Here is a 9,881-nt window from a genome sequence, read left to right as displayed (position 1 = left end):
GGCCCTGGCCCTGGCCCTGGCCCTGGCCCTGGCCCTGGCCCTGGCCCTGGCCCTGGCCCCACGGTGCCGTTCCCCGTCCGGGCCATGTACCCTCACGGCCGCGGGCGCTGCCCCTTTAAGAGGAGGCGCTCCCTTTAAGGCCCCGCCGGGCCGCGGGCGGCTCGCGCGAGCGGCGCCCTATGTGACGTCAGTGCGCGGCGCCGGCGGGGCCGCACTGCCGCCATGGCCGACATGGCGGATCTGTTCGGCAGCGACGCGGACTCGGAGCCCGAGCACAAAGGTCTGGGGCGCTTCTCTCTCTCTCTCCTCCCCCCGCCCGGGTGCCCTCGCCGCCGGCTGCGCCGCCCGCCCCACCTCGCCTCTGCCGCGGTCCCCGAGCGCGGGCGGCAGGGAGGGAGGTAGCGGCGCGGAGCCGCGGGCCGGGGGGTTGGTGCCTGCAGGGGAGGTTGTTCGGCTGTACCGAGTTCTGGAAACCGAGGAACACCTGACATTTTCAAAATTCTTGTTCGCGTTCCTGTAAATTACTTTTTAAGGCAGGTGTTCTTTTATTTTCCTGTTGGAAACAGCATTTACCAGCCTCGGCACTGAGGAGTGGCTCCATTGTCATAAACCTCCCTGGGTGGATGACATGGATTAAATACAGAGTGACAGTTTTGGGTTTGTAGGATCTTTTAAGCCGCGTCTATATAATTACTTGCTTAAGTCCTCACTATTTCAGTTGTTATCTTCGTTTGTGTAATTCTTTATTCTTTCTACAGTTTTAGAATCTTAGATCACAGGTTGTGGTTTGAAACTTATTGGGACATCCATAATTTTTCATTGAGCCTTTCTTTGGCTGTGCTTTTAATAGCAAACGTTCTATTTTACTATTCTCCGTAACTTTGTTGGTCTTGCTTACATTTCTCTGTAGGTTCTCTCTAGGGGTTGGGTTGTGTTTTTGGGGTTTTTGTTAAAGGAAGGCACATCATCTCGTGTGCATCCTCAGAGGGGCATCCTGACTCTTGAAAGGGTGACGTTTGTTTTGCAGATTCCGATTCTGGCTCTGATTCAGATTCTGACCAGGAGAACGCTGGCTCTGGGAGCAATGCTTCTGGGAGCGACAGCGAGCAGGACGACGACAGGGAGGCAATAAAACCCAGTAACAAGGAGTTATTTGGAGATGACAGCGAGGATGAAGGGGCATCCCGTCACTCGGGGAGCGACAACCACTCAGAGAGATCCTACAACCGCTCGGAGGCCTCGGAGCACGAGGACAACGAGCAGTCGGATGGGGAGCAGCACAGCGCTTCCGAGGCTGCGCACGACGACGACGAGGATGAGCGTGAGCATGGCTCAGAGGAAGGCAGCCATCATTCAGAGGGAGATGGCTCTGAGAAAGCGCACTCAGAGGATGAGAAGTGGGGCAAGGAGGACAAAAGTGATCAGTCAGATGATGAGGAAAGGCAACAGAACTCTGACGACGAGGAGAGACAGCAGAACTCTGACGATGAGGAGAAAGTGCAGAACTCAGATGAAGACGAAAGGCCGCAGGTGTCTGATGATGAGGAAAGACTCCAGAACTCGGACGAAGAGAAAATGCAGAACTCTGATGATGAGGAAAGGCCTCAGGCCTCGGATGAGGAGAAGATGCAGAACTCTGACGATGATGAAAGGGCCCAGCGGTCTGATGAGGAGAAGATTCAGAACTCTGATGATGAGGAAAGGGCCCAGCACTCGGATGAGGAGGAGCAAGAGCACAAATCCGGTAGGACTGAATACAGAAATAATGATTTGCTGCTGGTTTGGTCTCTATTGTTTTGTTTACATTGGCCTGAAAAGATTGAAACTTCAATGTAAAAACATTAATTACATAGCTTTTAACTATAGTCATCTTTGCAATTTTTTTTTCATGCAGCACTTTTAGAGCTTAATTAACAGAGAGGAATTTTAAAATTTATGGACCAAAATTATTAATTTGCTGAGAATAATTATGCTCCTTAGTAGAGTCTGCAAGGGGCAGCGATAGTGAGGATGAAGTTCTGCGGATGAAGCGAAAGAAACCAATTGCATCAGATTCAGAAGCTGAGAGTGACACAGAAGGGCAGAAAGGTAAATGGTGGAGGGTTTGTGGAGTTTTGGGTCATTTAATCCTCCTCTTGAGCATGCCATTCATCACAGGGCTTGGTAGAACTGGTAGCGTTTGCTGTACGGTGTCATGGAAATAACAAAACAGACATCAGGAGTTCTGTGTGGGAGGCACACACTGATCCTCTCCAGTTAGATCTGTCAAGTTTTCTCTTCTGTAAATGTTCTTTCATGCATTTTTACTGAAATATACTGAAAAATGGTTCCTTTAATCAGAGCAGCCCAAGGAACCTGTACTGTGTTTTGTGGTGGTTTAGGTGGCTGAGGAAGAGATGCTTATTTTCTGAGAAGTAAAGTCTTCAAAATGCATGGTGAAATTTCTTTACTTCTGTTCAGTTACTTGAATAAGGATTATCTTATACTCTTCTGTTGCCAGTTTTCAATTTGATTTCCTTATTTGATAAGTAAATCTTGCATTAGGGCTGTGTGGCACATATATATGTGGTTTAAAATTGTAATTTTTCTGCTAAAGAGCATGCAGATGTCATGGATCTGTTTGGAGGTGCCGATGACATATCCTCAGGGAGTGATGGAGAAGACAAGCCACCAACCCCAGGACAACCCATTGTGAGTGGACTTGACTTTTGAGATTATTAACATGCCATTCCACTCTGAAGTGCAGAACACTGATTGAGTTGGGTAATATTCTAGTGAAAAGAAAGAGTAGTGAGCATTACATAAGTAAGTAGCCTTACAGATAATTTTCTCCCAGCTGAAAGAATTATTGAAATCTTATACATAACAATATCTGATTTATCTGCCTCCCCCCATCCCTGCTCCACTTTTTGTACTTAAAAAAATATTTAAAAAAATAGTTTGATTGCTGCTAAGTAAAATGCAAAGCCATGGCTGTCTCTGGTACCTTATTGCAGCTATTTGAGAAATATTTATATTTTTATGATAATTTTTCATCTTTTGTTGATAATAGATAAAAATACCTTTAATCTTGTAGGTGGTGTCCCCCAGTCTCCAGTGCTCAGGTCTCTTGGCTCCTTTGCTGTTCTTTATTGTCTTTGGTCTCTTGAGTTTGCACTGGTGCTAGAAGTCACTTGAAGTGCCACATGACACTGCTGAATTGGATTCCTTTCAATGAAAATGCCTGAATTATTTTATCCAAATCTTCCTGATTGCTCTGTGCCTATGAATAACTTTTCTTTAAGTAAAATGTAATTATTAGAGCAGCAGAAGCCAGATAGATTTTTCTTACCTATGTTCCTTTTCTTATTTTTCACTAGGATGAGAATGGGCTGAGTCAAGAGCAGCAGGAAGAAGAGCCTATTCCAGAGACCAGAATAGAGGTAGAAATACCAAAAGTAAACACAGACTTGGGTAATGATTTGTATTTTGTGAAGCTGCCCAACTTCCTCAGTGTGGAGCCCAGGTAATTGCACATTAAATACTGGATTGATAAAGTCTTCTAGTGTTTCCCTATATTGCTTTTGTTTAGTAATACAGTTAAATGTGTTTGCCCTATTTAAAGCTGTTGACATTAAGATGGATATTCTTGGTTGTGATTAGTCAATAGTAATGGCAGTTATTTTCTAACCAGGTAATTTTATTATGAAGTTTGGTTTCAGTGAATATTAATCAATATTAAGATTGAATAGCTTACTGTCTGTAAAACACAGAGAAAAATATGGTTTAATTGAAAGCACATGCTGTCAATTGAATTCTAAGCATAAGTTTAGGCTCTCAGAGATGTGAAAGGCAAATGCACACGACCTTTATGCACTTTTCAATGATTAAAAATATCATCTTGAATTTCAGAATAAGGCCTTTTTATTTGTGTATGTTAAATAAAAAACTCTGCAATAATCTGGATTAATTTTCTTAGAAGAATAAATAATGTGTTGTAAAATTTGTTGCAGACCTTTTGATCCCCAGTATTATGAAGATGAATTTGAGGATGAGGAGATGCTTGATGAAGAGGGTAGAACTAGGCTAAAACTCAAGGTATAATATGAATTTTCCTTTTGTCTTTTGCACTCACTTAGGCACTTTCCTTCAAAGTCTGTTTCAGATGTTTTGGAAGGGTGTTTTGAGTTTTCAGATTATGAAAGTGTGGGCACTGAGGAAAGTTGATCTATTTTAGTCACAATTTTTTAAAAAGCCTGACAGCTGCATTTCACCTATAAAAGCAATACTTTTCACCCTTATTGCTTTTCATGGTGCCACAAATTACCAAGCCTTTCCAACTGCAATTCTTGACCTGTACAGAGTATATTTTACCACAGTATTCCTTATGAGCTAGAAAAACTTGGTTTTTTCCCCCTACAGGTAGAGAACACAATACGATGGCGGATGCGACGAGATGAGGAAGGGAATGAGATCAGAGAAAGTAATGCACGGATAGTTAAATGGTCAGATGGAAGGTTAGTTTGCACTCTTTGTTACTGAAGTAATGCAGTTGTTCTTGCAGTGACATGCAAAATTGGAAGGTCAGCAAACTTTGACATCAGTTCTGCATGGTACAAATTATTTTAGTCTCAGTGCTTTGAAAGGTTTATGCTCGGCTTAGTTTAGATTGAAATATAATTATTGGCTAGATATTAAAAGGAAACAAAGGCTTTCTCCATTTAGAAACGAGGCAAAAAAATAGGCTGCAGTGGCTTTATCAAGTAACTGATGTGGGAATCTCTTTTAAGCATGTCCCTCCACTTGGGCAATGAGGTCTTCGATGTGTACAAGGCACCGCTACAAGGAGATCACAATCATCTGTTCATCAGACAAGGGACAGGCCTGCAAGGACAGGCTGTGTTCAAGACCAAGTTAACCTTCAGGTAAACTGCTCTTCTGTATCAAATGGTGATACTGTTTCTGCAAATAAGTATTGTAACTAGTATATAAAGATTAGATGTATCGATTTGTAAAGCTTCAGGGCTTCACTGGTTAGTAAGAACGTTTTCCAAACTCAGTTTTTCAGCAAGGTTTGTCCTACATTCAGTTGGGACTGTTAATGTGCCATTTCCTGCATTATGTAGGGTACATATAGATTTTTTGTATATATGTTTTAATTTGTGTTTTTACATGCAAATCCTCATTTGAGTCAGAAAAAATAATACTATTCCCTGAAATTAATCTTTTGTCTGAGGTACAGTTGCTATCAAGACGACAACTGTTTCTTGAGATATTGGTGTAAACAGTGAGGATGGATGTTTAGGTTGATAAGGGTCGAAAGTTGTAGGATTGTAGCATCATTAAGGGTAAAAAAGGCCTTAGAAATCTTTGAGTCCAGCTGTTAATGGCTGGACTGGTGATTTTACTGCTGTTTTCAGTAACTGTTACAGTGCACACAAATACTTCTTAAAAAGGGTTGATGCTTTTTCTTCTGTGCAGATGTTTATGTTCCTTAAAGAAGTTTTTAACCCCTAGCAATTTTTTACCAGGCCACACTCTACAGACAGTGCCACTCACAGGAAGATGACTCTGTCTCTGGCAGACAGATGTTCAAAGACCCAGAAAATTCGTATTTTGCCAATGGCAGGCCGTGATCCAGAGTCTCAGCGCACAGAAATGATCAAGGTATTGTGGCACAGAACTCTGTCATCTGCTGCTTTAATTTAAATTTTCACAACTGTAATACAGCTGGACATTTTTGAATATTCATTATTTATGAAAAACAGTAATGTTTTGGAGTTTTAAGCAGGAGTTACAAGCCCAGGGTGTGCCTTGCTTAACCTTGCAGATGACAAAACAATTTGCAGCCTTTACGCTGCAGTGAGATTATTTCAAAAGGTGCAGTGGAATATGAGGTGCTCCTGAGATGGTTTGGGTTTTTTTTATCCCTCAGTCCATGTCTTGTTTGTTTGGACAGAAAGAAGAGGAGAGGCTGAGGGCTTCCATCCGCAGGGAGTCGCAGCAGCGCCGGATGCGGGAGAAGCAGCACCAGCGGGGGCTGAGCGCCAGTTACCTGGAGCCCGACCGCTACGACGAGGAGGATGAGGGGGATGATGCAATCAGTCTGGCAGCTATCAAAAACAGATACAAAGGTGGCATCAGAGGTAATCATAAACCTGAACAGCTTGTCATTAAGGCCTGTGTGATTCAGATAGGCTGATTGCACAGGAGAGCCTTGGTAAGATAGGATTTTGCCAGTTCATTTGATACATGAAGAGGGGTTAATTCAGTTTGTATAAGTTTATTTGGTTTACTCTGCACTTAGGTTCTGCAAACATTTTGTGGCTCTAAATGTAAGACATTTTTAATATTCTCTCTTCTTCACCAGTTTCAGATAAACATCTTTGTCTTTTTCTTTTTTTCTGGAATGTGCAGAGGAACGTGCTAGAATCTACTCTTCAGACAGTGACGAAGGCTCAGATGAAGATAAAACTCAAAGACTACTCAAGGCAAAGAAACTTAACAGTGATGAGGTAAGAAAAGGACTTTGTTCTTAAGCTTTATTTTTAATGAGGAACATTTCCTTCACTAGATCTAGTGTTTAAACTTGGGACTTCTGTGGTTTCATTTACGCTGTGATGAATGTGTTACTTGACTTGGCATGCTTTCCATGGTAATTAATCACCAATTTCTTATGCACTGCATTAGTTCACAGAGCTGAGTGATTCCCAAAGCAGGACACTATTGTTATTGTTGATTTAAAGATGGAAAAATTTATGCAGAATTATGTATAATGACTTTACCAATTATGCAAGGAGTAAGGAGACTTAATATTGGAATCCTAGTACAGCGTTACCTAAGTTACATGGTCCTCTCCTCTTTATTATGGAAATAGTGGAAGCATTTCCACATATCATTTCTGCTCTTTTTAAATAGTAGAGTTAAAAAATTGAGTTAAAAAGACTTACTGTAATTGCTAAACATACATTTTCTGTCACATCAGTATCATCTGAAACACTGGGCACTGATTGGGCCCTGATCAAATTAACTGTTAGCTACAGCAGTAGTGCTTTTTCCCACTCTAAAGTGGTGTATTATTGGTTTGTAGTTCACAACTGCTAGGTATTATATGAGTCTTTGTGAACATTGCATTTGAGGCTTAGTTCAAGTCCTGTCACTGCTGATACAGCACTGCAGTGTTACACAAGGACTAAATTGCTCTCATTTTCATTTCTGTAATGTGTTCCCTGTAAAGTCCCTGGGAAGTCTCATTCCCCAGCCCCTTGGGTGTTTTCTGTGTGCTGAATGCAGGTTCTTGGTGCTCTTACAGAGTCAGCTGACTTAGTTGCACTAATTGGCATTGTAATGTGAAGGGGAAGTAAAAATTTGTTTTGTCTTCTAAAGACATAGATTCTGGCATTTTGTTATACATCAGGAAAGTTTAATATTTCAGAAAATACAACAGCCATAGTGAGTCATGTAGACAAAACTGTGATTTTGTGAGCCCTGTAAGCGTTTCTTAGAAATTGAATTTTTTATTTTTAGGACTCTTACTAGGTGTGTTAGTTGATGATACAGCAGTGTGAGGACTTGGCAGTTCCATTCTCAGAAGAAAAGGTCTAATCAGCAGCATTTCTCTGCTGCCTGAGGAGCAGCAGCCTCCATTTTAGAGTGACTGGGAGGTAATGCTCCTCTGGGGCCTTGGAGTGGTGCTGCAGTGTCACACAAAAGGACACTGGTGCTCGAGCTCCTGTGTTCAGTCCCTGCAGGGGGAGTGTGCTGTTCAGTGCAAACCCACATGAGGAAATCTGGCTTCCTTGTACACTCACTTGCTTTTGCCTGCTGTCAGTCCAGAGCACGGCACAAATCTTTGTGCTGATAACAGTGTTACCATTACTGCAAATGTCAGTCTGTTATTAATAATACACTTTATCACCACACAGCAAGTAGCTTCACTGTTGCTGCAGTTAATGGGGATATTCTGCTGAACAGGAAGATGACTCACTGAACAATAGCCCAGCTAGATTACAAGAGAATGTTTGTTCTGAGGAAGAAGCTATCATTGAGATTCCCACCCCTGTTAATTTCTGTTTTCCATGCTTAAAATTCCTTTGTAACTGCTATTCTCTTGGTACTTACTTAATATGTTATTATAGAATCAAATGATTTTGGATAAATAATTCCTTAGAGTTCTGAAACTCTAAAGTCCTAGAACTCAGTGTTTCCTCCTTAAAATCCAAGCAAGTTGCTTTCAAAAAAAAATAAAATAGAGAACCAAGCCCACACTTCCAAAACCAATAAATGGAAAAAGGGATGAGGTTACTTAGACCTGAGAGTATTTTTAAAGACATTCTTTTTTAACAAGAGTTGAGTTACCACTTGTTCTTCACGTCACAATTGATGAGTTTTGCATGAACAACTCGTGATTTAAAATGTTGTTTGGAAGGATGATTTAAACTGAACTGGTGGAAATGTTCATGGAGCAAAAATCAACCTGTTGGTTCCATGAACTAAAAACTGACTATCAGCCCTATAAAAGTCTTTATGGTATTGCTTGTAAGCAGGTAATTAACTCAGTGATTTGAGTTCCTTTGACCAGCTCTTTGAAGCCTCATAAACTATAAACAGTTACATTTCTCAGACTGTAAACTGATGTTGAATCTGAGTGCCAGTGATTCCTCCTAATTTTTTTTTCTTCATGCCAGAGAGTGGTTACTTTAGTTTTGTCTTTCTAATGAACAAAATGCCTGCCCACTTCCTGAATTTCTTCTTTGTTTCAGTAGCTCTGATTCAGGCCATACAGATATAAATAGTTGGAAAACTTAGCCAAGCTGCAGGGCTTGAAGGAAAGGGCCTGAAGGAAATGTGTCTGTATAGTGGAAAATGCACTGCAAATTCGAGGAGGTGTCCATGCTCACAAGACCTGCTGTGAGTGGCCCTGCACGTGCTGTTAATGCAGATAATGCAGAGACTCTGTGCATGCCATGCTCAGAGCAGGTGTGGATGCAGGGCCAGCGAGGGGCTGCAGCTTCCTGCACCCTCCTGGCCTGGGGTGTGACACTGGGAGCAGCCACTCAGTGCTGGGGGTGAGGGCTGGCACAGAACCAGCCCTGCTTCACAGTTGCACAGAATGGAAAAACTAGAACTAGTTATTTTGCTTTTCTTACAAAAAAGACTGAGGTGTTTTTGTTGTTGTTCTGTGTTTATTTTCTATTTTTGCTGGAAATATGGTGGTTTATTTTTGTCCTTTTTTTGCCTTCAGGAAGGTGAACCTTCTGGAAAGAGAAAAGCAGATGATGATGACAAAGCAAGTAAAAAGCCTAAGAAATACGTGATCAGTGATGAAGAGGAAGAAGATGATGATTAATATTAAGGAAGCGCAGCAGTTACTTTTTTTGTTTCTGTTTTTTCTATATATATGTTTATATATATTGTACAGTTCTGTTTGAGCACAGATGTAAGTAACCATAAGGGGCTTATTTTGATAAAGGAAAATTCCTAAGTCTGCGTTTCTGGTGTGAATAAAGTTTTTTTGACTTCCTTTGACTCTAAGAGTTTTGTCTCATTGCAGCAAATGTTGTGCCAGGGATCATCACGGTGCTGATCTTTATCTTGCAAGTGCATTTCAGCATTGAGAAGTGTAGCACCTGGTTACCAAGGTGAATTGGTCAGTAACTTAGTGGGGTCATTAGGAGAAGCCATGCTGATCTCTGTGGAATGCTTAAATGAGAAGTTTGCCTGACAGGGGGTTGATGATAGAGCTTGCTAAAAACATACAGTGGTACAGTACAACTCATATTCCTTATTTCCTGTTTACTGGACAGTACATTACTTTGCTGACTAAAAATATTTCTTGCCATGTTTGAGTAAATCATTTTAACTGCATGAACTTCACACTTAACTGATGACATAAGACATTT

The 9,881-nt window shown here is 41.4% G+C and overlaps 1 protein-coding gene across 3 annotated transcripts; it reads left to right on the top strand.

Moving 5' to 3' along the window:
• The first annotated feature begins 171 nt into the window (after positions 1 to 171).
• LEO1 (LEO1 homolog, Paf1/RNA polymerase II complex component) lies at positions 172 to 9,513 on the top strand. 3 transcript variants are annotated; one of them, XR_004498888.1, is made up of 12 exons: positions 172 to 280; positions 1,028 to 1,744; positions 1,981 to 2,088; positions 2,597 to 2,691; positions 3,360 to 3,505; positions 3,993 to 4,077; positions 4,402 to 4,496; positions 4,770 to 4,904; positions 5,511 to 5,646; positions 5,939 to 6,199; positions 6,397 to 6,494; positions 9,224 to 9,513. XR_004498888.1 is itself a non-coding variant. In XM_015639447.3 (12 exons), exons 1-12 carry the CDS (start codon positions 223 to 225, stop codon positions 9,326 to 9,328), a joined length of 1,962 nt encoding a protein of 653 aa, XP_015494933.1. In that variant the 5' UTR covers positions 173 to 222; the 3' UTR covers positions 9,329 to 9,513. The 3 variants fall into 3 exon arrangements, 2 of the variants coding, with proteins under 2 accessions (XP_015494933.1, XP_015494932.1); XM_015639447.3 differs by having other exon boundaries at positions 173 to 280; positions 1,984 to 2,088; positions 5,939 to 6,125; XM_015639446.3 differs by having other exon boundaries at positions 173 to 280; positions 5,939 to 6,125.
• The last annotated feature ends 368 nt before the right edge of the window (positions 9,514 to 9,881 follow it).

Source organism: Parus major, chromosome 10, assembly GCF_001522545.3.
Source record: "Parus major isolate Abel chromosome 10, Parus_major1.1, whole genome shotgun sequence".
Classification (NCBI taxonomy): domain Eukaryota; kingdom Metazoa; phylum Chordata; class Aves; order Passeriformes; family Paridae; genus Parus; species Parus major.
The sequence above is the reverse complement of the archived record's forward strand: the minus strand, read 5'-3'. Positions and strand labels throughout refer to the sequence as shown.